This window comes from Tetrao urogallus (assembly GCF_951394365.1).
Source record: "Tetrao urogallus genome assembly, chromosome: 8".
In the NCBI taxonomy this organism is placed as follows: Eukaryota; Metazoa; Chordata; class Aves; order Galliformes; family Phasianidae; genus Tetrao; species Tetrao urogallus.
In genome coordinates, this window is record NC_136821.1 from 9,774,711 (window position 1) to 9,790,782 (window position 16,072).

Here is a 16,072-nt window from a genome sequence, read left to right on the forward strand (position 1 = left end):
TTAAAGAAGAAATCCCTTCAAGAAAAGGGAATTGAAGGTGGTAGAGAAATCTTGTATTTTTTTGTATATAGAGGAGATATACCAAAAAGATCATGTGGTAAGTATCAGCGACTTTTGAAAACCATGCATTTTTCATGTCATCTGTGAAAAATCTCCCCAAATGCTATATCTTTAAAAAGCGAGAATGCATTTCTGTTACTAATATCAATATTTCACATTTTATTCACATCTGTGTAAACACTTGGATAACTGGCATCTTTCTGACCTGCTTGCTTTCAGTATGGACTTTCAGAGTAGTTGTTGGCATATTTCATAAAGGAAAATAGACTGGCAACTAGACAGATTATATGACTAACTTCTGTGGGTGGGAGAAGTATGGAATATAAAACGGTTTGCAACATCAAAGCTTTAAAAGAAATAAGGGGAAAGAATGATTCTTCAACAACCTGACTTTGTGCATGAAAGTCTGTCAAAATAAGTTTGTATGAACCCCAGTCACTCTTGGATTATTTGTTTGTTCTTATGAGGGGAAAGAGAATCAAAGAAAGTGTCATGAAATTCAACAATGGAGCGTTATTAACTCTCAGCCATACTGCCTGTTCAGCTGAAAATGGGTTGGCCTTTAGCAATCCTCATCATATATTCTTTTTTCTTCTTCTCTGTGACTGAACTCTTCTCCCAGTGCAGTTTTTCTTCTCTGCATCCTTAAACTTGTCTCCTGTAATTTTTTTTCCATTTTATTCCTGTGTTTATTTTGTTTGTTTTCCTTAATTTCAGATCTTCCTTTTCTTCACAGTTCTCTCCTTGCCAGGTATAATTTTCTGCCTGGCAGCGGCACAAAATAATATTTACCTTCCATCATTCACTGCCAGTGAAGAGAGAGCTTAGGTCAGTTACTCCCAGTGTGATAGATCAGCTGATGTGACAGATGGAATCAAGCATCTGTTGAATATCTTCACCAGAACATTGTAGTGTTACACCTTGTTTAGGCCTTTTAGAGGGAATAGGAAAACCTGTGCTTTGTAAATGTGATTTAAAAGATTTTAAAAGAAAGATTTTATTATTCATTCCACTTCTTTTTCCTTCTGATAGAGTAAAATTTAATATATTCATCGAGTTCTTCTGTCCATAGCAGCCCCACAGAATTGTGAAGGGGCTTCAAACCACTGTTTCACATATGAGTCTCCTTCTATGGATGCTTTTAAGATGATAAATTCAAGAGCGTGCACTGTGTACATTTCTGGAATCCAAGTTGAATAAATCTGTTGGTAATTCACATAACTTTTTGTACCTGCCAAACTTACAAATAGAAATAAGTGACCCAAATATGTAAAAAGAGCTTTTTTAAGTAGTGCTTAAATGTAATGAATCAACTTCCTTATATTTCAAATAGGAAGTATCTTTAAAGGCACCAATGTCTTTGCCTGCATATTTGACTCTGTAGTCTCCAAAACAAACAACAAAAAAAGCAAAACTGCATTTGCTTGTTATCAGAACTGGACATTTAGCTGAGATTTGAAAACTGTTGTTTAAGTAAGATTAATCCAAATTCCTTCTGTCTGCCCTCTTGTAAGCCTTGCAGTGTTAATGATTTATATGTTGATACTGTTGTGGTTTTCATAAGCTGATTCCTTCAAGTTGTCTTGCTAGCCTAGACCCAGCGTGTGAAAGCCCTATGTTATATTCCAATTTTAATATCAATTGTCAGCTGAATCATAGAGTCATGGGATTGGAAGGGACTTTAGAAGTCCATTTAGTCTTTCCCATGTCCAAGGCCAAATCAACTGTACATGCTGTTCTCATCATATATTTGTATGGCTTCCAGAAGTGAAGACTTCACAGACACTTTGAGCAATCTTTTTCGGGTCTTCTTCAATTCTTACTTAAACTTCTTGCCTAATGTCTAAATTAAATCTCTCCTGGTGTAATTAACAGCTTATGACTTCTCATCACATTTCCCATTTTCCACTGAGAATTATTTTTCTTCATCTTCTTTGCTGCAAGCTGTTAAGTGTTTTGATACAGTTACCACTTTAACTTTTCTACTTAGTATGGTTCATTTGGGGGGATTTCTCAGTGCAGGAATTTATACAAATTTTTGTTTGCTCTTTTCGAAACCTCCTTATCTGGTTCAGGCTTTGAGTTCAGTGTACGGTGCTGGATGTGAAACCTTATTAGCTCTTAGAAGACTGGTTTGGTGTTATGATTTGGTCTTGTTTGGTTATATTATTTCTAAAATGTTTTTGACAGAAGTAACTGAGAAAAGAAAGGATGTGTTTAGGGGTTCACATTTCATCATCTAAGGACTGCTTTCTGTTCTTCATAATCTCTGGTACAGCTTTCTTTGGAAGGCACTCTCTAAGCTTCCACTCCTTTTCTTTCCTGTGCCTGATGGTTAATGTGGGGATGAAGATGATGTGGACCTCCCAGACGTTTATTCTCTCTTGTACATGTCACTTTCTCCTTAAGTTGTGTGAGCTATCAACCGTGTAGAAGTATTTCTCCCACAGTCTGAAATACACTTATCAATCCTGTAACTGGCTGACTTTCTGGAGCCTTTTGCAGCAGAAAGTTCTGTGTGAAACTTAGATTATTTCATGAAATAAAACCAACTATCTCTTTGTTAATTAAAAAAAAATTGCCATTATAACCCATCTCATGTCTTGGTTTTAATTTTTTCAGCAAGGCTGTTTTTATTTGCTTTGCAGTGCCAAATATATCGTCAAGGACTGATGTGTAAAAAATGATTGTTAGAGAATGCTGGCTTGCATACATGAAGAAAACTGCAGTTTTCAGAAAAAAATAAACTTGTGGGATATCTTATGGGCCAGGTTTTATGCTGACAATTAATGGGACTTCATAGAAGGCAGAACAGAGTCTGGCTTCGTGCAGAGTATCTCAGCATGAAGAACCAGTGGCTCTTTCAAACAGAGAAACTAATTCCTTTAGTATTAAGTATTTGCAGCATAATTTGAAGCTTAGTGATGTTTATTCACAGCCCAGTCTCTATTTGGCTGAAATCAACAGATTTTTTTCCACTGCTACCCTGGGGTTTGCACACCTCAGGCAGTAGAGTGCATGTGTTCATTTTTCCAAACGGTGTAGAATTTGGCAGACTTGGGTCTCTTTTTCTTTCTTTCTTCTTTTTTTTTTTTTTTAAAGTATATCTGAGTATATCTGAAACTAAATCACAGAGCAAAACGTAGAGGCTAAACATTCTGTGTTCTATGAACTGCAAATCTACCATGAATCACCTTTCATGCAACTTTATGACCCTACTAGCTTGGAAAGGGGCAACAGCCATGTACCACCTGCAGCATCTCCATCTGAGAAACTTTGATGTTATAGTTACCCTTTAAAATGTGCCACCTAAAAGAGGCTAGTTTAAAAAACAAACTAACAAAAAAAACCCCAAAAAACTCCACTACAAACTGCTGATTTAGTGTAATGTTCTACCACCATTAAGAAGCTGCAGAAGTACGACTTTTGCTGTAAATCTTCTTTTAACTTAATAATCAGGAGAAAGGAATCTTAGCTTCCTTTAGGTTGCCTATCTTGAAATGTTGCTGAAAGTACCTCGAAATACTTGCTTCCCAAATTCTGACCCACTTCTGTTGTATAATGCTAGGCAAGTCTTGACCTCTTCTGCCTTTTTTTCCCCTCTAACTAGCTTGCTATTCAGACCCTAGAGAGCTTGTTCCATGCTAACTTTATCTGAAATTAAACTTGTTAGCTTTTCTGAAAGCCTTGCTGAACCATGCACTCAAATAAAATGGAATTACCTTCCAAAATAAATAGGAAGCGTTTTTCATTCTTAATAAAAGAATGTTTCGTGTATTCGGTTCTTCAAGTCTGAACATCTTTAATTTTTTTTTTTTTTTTTTTTACCACTGTAGTTTTTAATTCTTTGTAGGTACCTTTGTAAATGTACTAAGTTGTTCTTCTAGGCAAGCAGTGGAGAGATTTTTTGCTCTCTTTAGGGTGTCATAGACTATTTGAAACACACTGCTGGCTCTCAACTCAGCTGTATGTAAAAATGTCTCCATAAAACTGTAATATTTGCTGTGGTTCCCCTTACATCCCAGGACCTGTAGTGCCAGTGCCTGTCCTGGTACGTTACTCTACTGTTTGGACCCCTTGCCTGCTCCACTTTCAAGTGAGATTGTTTCTCATTTGCCATAGTCTCCTCTCAGGTTTGTCTTTGTGGGTAGATGGGCGAGAAGGAGTTACCTCTCCACATGACAAACTGGCTTTAGTCCCAGCTCTAAAATGGCTACAGTTGTTTCAAGTTTGCAGAAAGTGATGACATTCTGCAGGTGTATATAATGAGCTTGGGAGTGAATTGACTTTTCTCCCTGGAAGGCCAACTCGTATAGCAGGCCAGCAATTGTGGAGTAGAGACTAAACATTTGAAGAACAGCGCGAAGACTGAAGACAAAATGTTCTTAAACAGTCTCTCAGTGGAATCACAAGCTCTACACTGCTTGAACAGTGAAAGGAGATTTTTCTTAAATACTAAGTAGAGTGCCATGTTCCCCAGAGAGAATGATCTCAGTTTTGCCCTTACCTCTGCCCTGAAGGTGCAGCCGTTGGAGCCACGCTGGGGATTCATGGACTGCCAGTCTGACCACTGGTTCTCTTTTGTCACAAGTGGAAGAAAACGTTACCAGCTGTCAATGATGAAATTTAAATTTGCTGTTTTACCTAACGTTCCCAAGACTAAAATGTTTGGGTTTGGTAAATACTGAGTATTAAAAATGATCCAGTAGAACTTTATTGATTTTTGACCTGCTGCTTAGTACACTGAAAACCTTTCTTTATGTCTTACCTTTTTTTTTTTTTTTTTTTTTTTTCCCCCCTTTTCTTTTAATGTTGTTCATAAACTACAACTGTAGTGGGTTTTGAAGTCAGATTGAATTACCTTCTCCAACGTGTTTCTGTAAGAAGCCTTTATGGAATCAGCAAAACAAGCCCAGCTTGCATCCCGTTTACCATCTGTGTTTCCCTCTGGCTTCAATTTTCTGCTATAAAATAATTCTTAGATATGGATGCTGTACTGAACCTGCCTGATGTATGTCATATTTAGTTACTCATATTTTTTCCAAGATAACAGCTGCAAAGAAATTGTGTTTCTTGATTTACTGCTCCTTAATCTGATGTTTCAAATTAAACATGCAAGGTTTTTGAGTCTTGAAATGCATTGCATTCTTCTAAATTGCGTGTCCAACTGCTTTGTAATGGACATCTTTTTTTCCTTAAATTTTAATACTCGGTGGTTATGGAATAATTGAATAATGTAGCATGTCTGTCTGTAATCAAGATAAATATATGCTACTAAAGGAATTAATCTATTTCCCTCTTCACATGGTTTTCTGTACCATTCTTTGTACCTGAAATACTCTCTGCGGCTACTTTAATATATCATTTTATATATATAAATATATATATCATTATATATATATTATCAATATATATTATATATTATCAATATATATTATATATTATAATATATATTTTATATAATAATATATATTATTAATATATATTATCAATATATCATATATCATTAAGGTGTGATTGTGCAAAAGCAGATACAATGGCTCTTGTTAGATATGATCTGTTGCAGCAACGTGATTACTGGCAATAGGTGAGCTTGTGTTATCTGTATCTCAAAAGGCCTGGGATGTTTCAGTACCCTACATGGTGCTGTTAATTGAGGAAAATTGGGGAATGGTTACAACTGGCACTGTCTGCAAGAAATGCACATCTTTGCTAGCAATTTCTCTGCTAAGCAGCACAAGCTGAAGGTTAGGGAGGGTATGACTTCTCTTCTTTGTTGATATAAATATGCAAGTGCTTTCTTTTTTCTCACATGACATATATAAATAAAGGTGGTTGACAATCATAATTCTCATGTTCTAATAAACCTATATGCAAGTAAATATCAATTAATATCATACTGAATTATTCTCTTACCCAGAGAAATTAAATTCTTCACTCATGGTAATCCTACCATGGAAAACATTTCAATGTATAGCTCATGCCACAACAGGCATGCAAATAAAAAAGCTCTAAATTTATTGATTAGACAGGTCTGATTTTAACTCTGATCTTGTAAAAGTAGTTCAGTGCTTTGTGTCACATAAACTATTACTGTTTCTGAAATGCCATGTAGGGACTGCAGTAGTATTTTGTTAAAATGAACACCTGTAACAGTTCGACCTGTTCTGTCCTTTTTCCCTTGTGCAAGCAAGAGTCTTGCTTGATGCAAAAGCTCATTGCTGATGTGCAGAGTGTGAAATTTAATATACTGTAATGATAGGATCTGAAGAACTTGCTTACTTCTGGGAAAGTCTTTGACGAAATGGTCCCAAATGAAATTGTAATTTAGCACGGAATTTTCTTGCTGTCACTTCAGAGAGTCAAAGCTTTTGCACAAATCACAAGTTGCCCTGTAATTCCCAGGAACTGTGCAGGACAGTTATGTAAATGCTCTTTGTGGGAACATACCCTGGGATTTTACATGCATGGCATTGCCTCAACTTAAGCTTGCAAAATTTTTGGATTACAGAGTAGCAAGAGAAGATTTGGCATCTCATCTCATTCCTACTGATGTGCCTAATAGCTGCTATTAAATTTTACTGGAAAAATGTTATTGGACGTTTAGGGGTCTGAGTTGAAAACACCTTGGATGTTTTTTGATGAAAGGGCTTTTCTAGAGGCTGGCTACGTAGAGAATCAGTGAGAACAAGATGGTCATTGATGGATGAAGCAATGGAGGAAGGAACACTAGTCAAGTCAGAACTGATACGAGGACAGGCTGCCTAGTGTGCCTATAGTTAGCAGGGTTGCAAGTTCTTTGCTTCCTGTTCCCACTTCAACCTCTTTTTCTCTGCTAAATCCACAAATGACTTTGTTTCTGGAGCTGATGATTCCCTGTGTTTCATCATTCTCCCTGCATGCTGTCTCTTTGGTACCGGTAGCTGACAAGAGGCAGGATGCTTCCTTGTGTGGTCTGGTAAGGTAATGGTGAAAAAATAGTCACAGGTGACATGGCTGCAATTAAACCATTTCTGTAATTCTGTGGGCAGTGTGTTCAGATTTGTGTAAATGTGTGGTAACCACGTTAGTCCTTGTGATAAAGAAAGAAGCTGTAGCAGAGGAAATGAGGTGTGTGAAAAGAGGAAGCTGTCAAGTCAATTCTGAAATATTGAACATTTTGAAGCATAGTGGATGGTACTTAGTCAACAGTTTTTCTAGGGACTTCAGTGATCTATATATGGGAATCAAATTTACCTAGTGTTTCAAAATGCATATTTTTGGAAGCACCACTGCACTGGGGAGGGAAAAAGAAGCATGCTATCAATGTTTTTGGAATTTCATAGCATTTTTCTGCCTTTTTTTAAATCTATACTGTTTATATGGTCCTGTGACTGTAGCCAAACTCCTATCCTCTATTATATTTATACTACAGCACTTCTCTGTGGCAAGGAAGTACAATAATCTCCACTTCATCGATAGGGAACCGTGGCAGAAGAGAAGCTTAATGACTTGCCTGAGGTCATGCAGGCAGCCCCATCAGCGAGCAGGGAATTCAGCCAGGATCCCAAATAGCAGACAAATGCTCCAGCCTCTGGGCTGGCCTTTTGCTCCTGTATTTAGAGAGCTCAAAAGATTCTGTCCAGATTTCAGAGACGGTTCAGAGATTATTGAGGGCAGACTGGCTAAAATAACAGAATATCTGGACCAAGTAAAAATGAGCTGCTTAAGTGGAGAGCTGCAATATCAGGAAGACTCAAAGCTTTGCTTTTCTCTCACTTGTGTGCACTCACTCTCTCTTACACTCATGCCCTCTCTGAAGCTCATTTTTTTCTGCATCAGAGGAAGGACACGTTAAAAGGAAATTAGTATAATTAGGTGGTTACGTAGGAAGCTGAGGGTGTTTACTTATATAAAAGAAGTGGATGAGAAAAAAGATGAGATGGAATTCTCAGAGTTTGTTTTTGGGGGTTTACTTTTGTGATCTGAGTGACAAATGTGTACTGAGTGACAAACTTGTTTGCGGTAAAAAATGCTTGAAACTCATTAGTCTGCTTTGGTATTACAAAGATTAGAGGGCACACTGTGAGAATTTGTACGGATTTATGTGCTTTTTAGAAAGGATTAAGAATAAAAAACATCCAGATTAGAAATGCTGTCTAACCACATCACTGCCCATCCAGCCAGCACTTGCATGAAGGTTTTCTTTTATGTTTAATGCCACAATGTTTTTATTGCAACTTCAGTTACACTTGGTTTTGTTTTAAGACCATAGTCTAGGTGTGCACAGCACGCGAAATGAAATGTCATGAAATATCTTTGGAATCTTATTCAGCAGCAAACTGAGAAAAACACTGTGGATAGGATCATTCTAGAAAACTCCTTACATTAAAAAAAAAAAAGAAAGAAAGAAAGAAAAAAAGTCAGATGTGTTCCATAGCTTTTAAGTGTCTGCATTTTTTCCTGTCTATTGAATTTAAGCTGGAATAAGATTTGTTCTTCAGAACGCTGTTTTCTTAAAGTATTTGGACATGCTAGTTCTATATTAACACCAGGCTGCACATGGATTTATTTATCTCTTTGGGAAAATAATTGTAAAACATCCTCTAAACTGAAAAAAGAAGACTTCCTAATTATCTAGAAGAAGCATCTTCAGCACACACAGCTAATTAGAGTCAGACTGCTAAATGTGGATGATTAGAGGCTTATGTTGCTAGAAAACTGCTTGTGCTCATTTGGGCTAATATTCTTTGGTAAATTCAATCTTATTTAAACATTATTTAGAAAAAAACATCAGCCCATGCAAGATGTCCTGAAGCAAAAGACTAGCTGTTACTTTATTTTATATGTTACTGTGTCATTTTAACATTAGGCTTCAAGTTGTTGACAGCTTTTGCCATGTTGGTTACCGAAATGCAATAGAAATGTAACCTGACCATACCAATGACTGTTAGTTGTTTAGGACCTGATTCCTTTCCTTCTGCTTCCCCCACAGCTCACCTTATTTCCTTCGATCTGTCCATCTGTCTGTCCTCTGGAGTTCTGTGGTTCCCTCGCTTTAGAACAAATCACCACCTCGTGCTTTGATAAAGTGTTTCTTGAGATTGGCTTTGTTTTTACTGAGCGTGTCAGGTGCGCTGTATGGAATCACTGTGTTCTCACAGTGGATTTTCAGAAACATACATGGCAATGTGTCCTATCAGAAATGAACTTCATGTTCCTAGCTTGTCCAGTCAATTTTGAAAAATGCTTTTCTTGGTCACTTTACTCAACAGAAAGTTGGAACTTTTGAGCAAGAGTTTCAAGGAATAACTCCTGGTATTGGTGCTGCTGTTAGCTACTGAAGTGGCAAATGCAGAGTTCTAAGAACCTGCTTTGCAAGGTTAGTTTGATTTTGTGTGGCATAGTGCAGGACTCAGAGGAACTACTACTATTTTTTTCTGGATAACCTAGGTTTTTACACTTTAAAATTATATTAGGGTTTTTGTTGTTGTTGTTCGTTTTCTATTGGGGAGTATAAGGTATATAGCAGAACAGTCATATCTGAAGTAGGTATCTATAATGAGATTCCTTAAATGACATACATGCAGCATAAAATTTGGTGCTATTTTACTAGTGTACGTGCTGTAGAAGTATTTGCAGTGAAGTGGAAGCTTGAAATTTCAGCAGAGGTATCTATTATGTACTAGCAGTACTTTGGAGGGAGATATCAGATATTTCTTAAGATCTTGAAAGCATGGTATGAAAGATCAGATTTTCCACATTCCCACTCGCAACTTAACTCCAGTGCAAACAGAGGCCTCTTTATTTCATAAGACTTACTTAACACTGGCTCTTCTTCTGAGACTTACTGATATTGGTGTACTGCAGGCCAGGAAAATCAAAGTCACATTGCAAAAATATCCTCCTGAAATAAGTTATTACAGTTTAATGCAGTTGTAAAGGATGACTTCTTGGTTAAGGAGCTGGCCTGGGACTTGAGAGTTCAAACTGAGTTCACTTCAAGGCTGTGATGCTGTAACAACTGTAATGCACACAATCTTCCTGGGTCTCAGTTCCCCACCCAGAAAGTAACACTTGTTACTTTAGGCTGAAGGCTCTTAGCAGTGTATATGTATGTAATGTACACACACACACACACACACATACATATATAACAGTTTTCCTCTGCTCTGTTTCTTAGCTGCAACTGTAAATAATTCATCCTCATAAGTTCTTTGTTTTTCTCTTCCACAGTCCACATCATGGGGGATGTGAAACTGGTGACATCTACTCGAGTGTCCAAAACCTCCCTGACGCTCAGCCCCTCGGTTCCTGCTGAAGCACCAGCATTTACTCTGCCTCCTCGGAATATCCGAGTGCAACTGGGAGCCACAGCAAGATTTGAGGGGAAGGTAAGAAACAGAGATGGTGAAACGCTTCTCCATTTTGTTTTTGTCTTTTCCTGAGGCTGCCTAGTAGTCTGCACAGCTAGTGAAATTGCCTCTCCAATACAGAATCTTTACTCCAGAAGACGAAACCGGTGTTTCCATTCCAGAAGCAGAGGTAGTTACAGGTCTGTTTCTGAGCGGAGGAGAGTGTTGCAAAGTTTGATTATGTGCTGATTGTAACCTAGATAAGCGTACCAGGGACCAAACTAAGTATCAGTGGAAAACAGCCCCAAGAGGTATCTCCAATCAGGGAGCAAATATTCTCCTATGGTGTATTGATACTTCTGCCTCCTAGAGCTGCTGTTGGCAAAGCTTCATGTGTAACATGTAAAACTAATGTTTTACAATATGTGCTTCCTGCTAATTACACTAGGAGTTGATACAGAGAGTTGTGATGTTTTTGTAGCTGCCTCACCTGCTAATCCAAAAGGAAAAGGAGCATCTTCAGAGGATAGGCTGACTTGTTCAAGGAAACGTTTTAACTAAAAAGGATTGAAGGAGTTGGGGTGGGTGGATCCCAGGTTCACTGCTTTCCCTCACAACAAGGGCATTAAATTGTTCTTACATGCATCCATGTTTCTTTCATTCTTCAATCCTGCTACGAGCTCTTATTATGTTTATCTTTTTCTCCCTTGACCCAATTTTTTTCTCCTGGAGTCACTAGTTTTCTGTCTCAGCCTGCTCAGCTTTCTCCTGTCCATGCTCTGACTGCATGCTGACAGCTATATCCTCAAACTGAATGTGGTTCTGTTCTTTGAAGTGGTGGGATTTCTCTGACAGAGGCAGGAAACTGCAACTTCACTGTAACAAAATCAAGGACTAGAAGGAATTTGGGAAATTTATAACTTCTGAAACTAACATAAACAGAGGGCCAATAGAGGGCATCTGATATTTATCGTATTTATTTATGCAAGAGCAGGCTAGGAACTGGGATTTTTCAATAAGAACTGAATTATATTAGGTTTTAAGTCCAAAATGATATTTTTTTTTCTCAGTTGTCATCATTTTGAGAAGAGGCTCAGAAAACCTCTCTGCGTGTATGACATATTCCAGCCCCAATAAGCAGCCCCTTTCTTTACTGTTTTTTCATTATTTCACCTTGTTTAGTTGCAAACAGCAGAGAAATGACAACATGCTGCTACTTTATTTATGTGACACTGATGCACAATACTACACTGTGACTGGTTCTTCCAGACAGAACTGCAAGTGGCAATACCAGTACATGGAATGAGTGATGTCGCTAAGTTTTAGCTTTTACTATTTCTTATGTTTCTTATTTAAAAACTCAAGTAAAATATTTCCAATTTTGGTGCTATCTGCAGAATTTTATTAGTTAAATTAAAGCAACTCTAAAATCTAGTTACCCACAAGTTAGTGTGCAATCACTGCTTTGAGGTTTTTTTTCAGGGTAAACTGTAGCTTGTTTTTATTTTTATTTTTCTGTAGCTTGGACAAAATACACAAATTCAGTACTAGCTAAACAAAGATTTAAGAATTCCTTGAAGAATTAAGCTTTTATTGAGGTTCTGGATTGAACTTCTTTGATGACAGGAATGTAATTTAGATTTCATTTTGGTATATGAGTATGGCTGAATCCTTTGATCTTCTGTCCCCGGAGCACAGATGATAACACACTGGCTGCGTGCATGTCGGGCTGTTGATTTAAACCTTTATAGCTCAAAAATGCTTTGTAAGTGCTGGACCTTAAGATCACAGCTTTGTTGAAATACATGTGGGATCTTCAATTAGTTTGCGGTGAATAGGCTGCCTCCACAGATTGGCAAACCAGGATGCATAATTATAGCCACTGTCTTTGGCACTTCAGCCTCTTGCCTTGCAGAGTATTGTCTGGTATTTACTTACTGCAGTTTCATTTTGCCTCTATGAGCAGCTGCAGCTGAGAAGTAATAGCATGTGACACAGCTGTAGACATAAAACAGCCAATCTCTATTATTGTGCATTAATTTCAAATTCTTTGGAACCAACTCTTGTTGGACGCTGAGATACAAACTTGTGATCTGAGGGGGAGGGAGAACAATCTATGCTATAATAGCTGGAAATAGAGTGGTAATGTAACACTGCATGTTCTCCTTATTAACTTGTGCCGGAAAAATGAGATTCTAATGATCGTACTGCCTACTGAAATTCAGTTTATGTGCTCTGTTGTTTATAATGTAATATATTTGGAGGGCTTGTGTTTAGTTCTGTTGCAACTGTTGGATTCAAATGAATATCTTCCTTGTGCTACTTGTCTGGTAACATGGGCAGGGTTGGGTGAAAATGTGACAGAGTAGTGTGGAAGGATGCTGTCACTCACTAGCTGTAGTCCTGCTAGATAGCAGCCTCAATGGTTATATCATTTGGGACCATGTTTAGCTGTTGTGGACAATGTAATTTCTTCTATCATAGCAACATTCCAAAGATTCAGAAGGACAGTATTTATTACAATTTAGTGATAGAGGGAGCTACTGAACATACTTGAATTGTTCTATCCTGGAAAATAAGCTACAGATGTTATGATGGATTATTACTGATACTTTGCTTTATCACACAGTATAAATATTGAACTAAGGCTAAACGAAAGTAAAAAGTTTTAAATATGGCTAGACAGGAGATTTTCTTCAAATAGTTCTTCTGTAGTGGAATCTTTCTTTACAGAAAAAAATATTATGAAAATCCAAGACAGGATATAAATCTGATATTGTCGTGATCCTGTGCTCTCATTAAGTGGACAAGGGAGAGAGAGCCCTAAAGTGAAGATTCTTGCTTTTCTTTCTCACAGAACATAAGACAAATTCTGTGAAATGCCAACTGAAGATCAGGGAGAGGGCAGAAATTGAGAAATAGCCTATAGATGTAGGAAATTGCAGGTGGAAAGGATCTGGAGTTACCATTAAAATTAATCTCATTTTTTTACATTCCTCCTATTACCACTCTGTTTTTCTTGCTAAATTCTCAGCAAGTTTAACTATATTTGACTGCACACTTCAATTTCTCAGAGTAACCTCAGGGCAGAAAGTTAGCTCATCATCTTTCAAGTATGTATGAACATTATTTTGGCCTGGAAATCAAACTGAGGTGTGGAACCACTTATGCTAAGACAAGGTTATCTTCTCCAGGCACTCTTCTAGCCTCTTCTGCATGGACATCTAAGTTGCTCATCAATCCATTGCTGAGATGCCAAGTAGGGAAGTTTTCCCAGATTATTCTGAAACTGTGTTATGGTTCCCAATTTGTTAGGAATTGATTGATGAGCTGACTTTCATTGCATATCACATGTGAGGTGAGCTGGTCAATGTAATAACTTCTGCCCTGTGCTAGGAGGGCATTCTAGCTTGTCCATCAGTGCCTTTTAAGATACTCTTGGAAAAGGAGAGCATAGTGTTACTGGGCTCTGTTTTAAGCTGTTTGTTTCTCTATTGTATTAATCACGGGAATATTTATCAGTGCTTTGCAATATTAAATTGTGATTTTGTATCTTTCTAATTCAAATGTACATCATTGGATTTCATAATCCCCATTGCCATACTGACAAAGGAGATTCTTTTATTTGTAGAAAACACCATGAGGATTTCAAGTGTACCGCAGGATGAAAGGGAAATCCTTTTCAGATGAAGCACTTCAATAAGAATCTGTAAATTAGCAAGCAAGGTGGTATTTTGGTGTACATTACTGTTCTGATCTAGAAGTATAAGACCCTCAGCTATGTATCTACTTTAAAAATGATTTTATTTTAGAACTTCTTGATCTCCCTCAGCTGTGCTATTCTATTAGCAAAGGCTATATGGATGTAAACTAATTGAACAGCTGAGAGCCAAAACCAAGAGTCTTTGCTGTTCTCTAATGACCAAACCATATCCTCGTGATTATTCCCTCTCTATTTTAAGCTTTGGGTACTAAGACCAGTAAGGTTATTCCTTAAAATAAAAAATAAATAAATAAATAAAGGAGGTTGTTGTTTTTGATAACCTGTGATTAGCAACCCACACATAATTTTGCTGAACTTAAATAGCAATAGAATGGCTACACCAAAATATAACATGAACATTTTTTGCTCTTTGCTGTAATGTCACTGAGTGTCAATCAGTAAAAAATGGTAAGTCAACCATTATGTTTCAAAAAACTTGTCCCTGCCCAGAGTGATATTAACGTCTGTATTTGATTGCTGCTAGCAGTTAACGTGCTTTGTCTGTATGTTTCTATAATTCTTGAGGGTAATACTGATGATCATTAATTCTATAAGCCTAAAGAGTACTTGTGCTACAGCTCTGTCTGAGAGAAAAAGCCAAATGTGCTACAGATCATGGACTGACTGCCTAGGGGTCAGGAAAGAATTCAGTTCCCTGGATGCACAGTTGGAAGCAGTGCAGTACGTGTTGTTTTTTTGCTTCATGTGAACCATCATATACGGTCCACTGCCAGAACCAAGATATCAAGCTATTAAATCTAGTCTGGTATTCTAATCTGAAGGAGCTGGATTTCACGTAAACCATTTACTGACAGATGTAGTTCAGAGTTTATGTAGATGTTGGGACTTTTGGAACAGAGTTTGATACCCACTGAGTAATTATTATCCTGCTCTTCCCATTCTATCCACCTTCAAATAAGGGAGCTGGATGGTAAATTTTAAGGCAAGCCAGGTTCACGTCAAATCCTTTCCTTATGTAATGTGCTTTCTGATTTTCTTTCTACTATCCTGCTGCAACACTGGATCTGTGTCTGTTCAGATCTCAGTTAAGTTCAATGATATGTGTGAACTTGACAAGTTCTGAGTGGCTTTTGCTGCTGCTGGTTTACACGGTTACCCTGTGAAGCATGGTGCCTGAGCAAATTTGCCGAGATCGTGCAGAGAGAAGCAAGAAGCAATGGGGAGACTGACAATGATCCTGCCACCTGTGCTGGGATCAATCACATCTTTTAAATAAAATTCTTCTTTTCCTATATAGGAAAATAAAATAGTCATTAATAGACAGCAAGCGTGATATATTCCAAACCTCTGCAGAGGGCCACATGTGGAGAAGGTTTATAATCAAAGCATGTCATTACTCATTGCTGGTTTTTTGAGGCCATACTCACTCTAGCTCTAGACTCCAAAGTTAAAAAAAATATTCTGCTTTTGACATGTTATTTGGCTCCGTTCACTCATGGATGCAGTTTGAAGTTTGGAAACCTACAGGGCAAAACCAGACAGCATGCATTTTTACATATAACATCTGGACTTCCTAGCATCTAAGTGCATGCTGAACCAAATAAGATCTGTGAATTGTGTACAGTTCATGAACAGATGACCAGTATAAGGGCTTTGAACTGACTGTCCACGTAGGTTGAATTTATTTTAGGAAACTTGATAGGCAAGTTATTGCCTGCCAGTAACAGCTAAATCATTTGATTACATAGGATGGAAGGTTCTTTAATTCTTTATGATACAGGCAGGAATATGACTAGCTATCACAATGACCAATTTTCCAAAGACTGCTTCTGCATTTATGTACTGAATGTGGTATTAGAGATAATCCTGGAATCCAGGCCTCCAATCTGCAGTGAATCTACCTCCAAGCGACGTGCTGAAGGCCTGCTACAACTTAGGCAGAGCGGGAGGTCAG

General features: G+C 37.6%; 1 protein-coding gene across 1 annotated transcript in view; it reads left to right on the forward strand.

Moving 5' to 3' along the window:
* The window catches only part of MYLK (myosin light chain kinase), a gene marked incomplete at both ends in the record, with an annotated part of 175,412 nt that overhangs the window by 41,714 nt on the left and 117,626 nt on the right, over window positions 1–16,072 (forward strand). Inside the window, one exon of the mRNA XM_079539151.1 lies at window positions 10,276–10,433. Coding sequence (XP_079395277.1) covers window positions 10,276–10,433 — 158 coding nt within the window. The remainder of the gene's footprint in view (window positions 1–10,275; window positions 10,434–16,072) is intronic.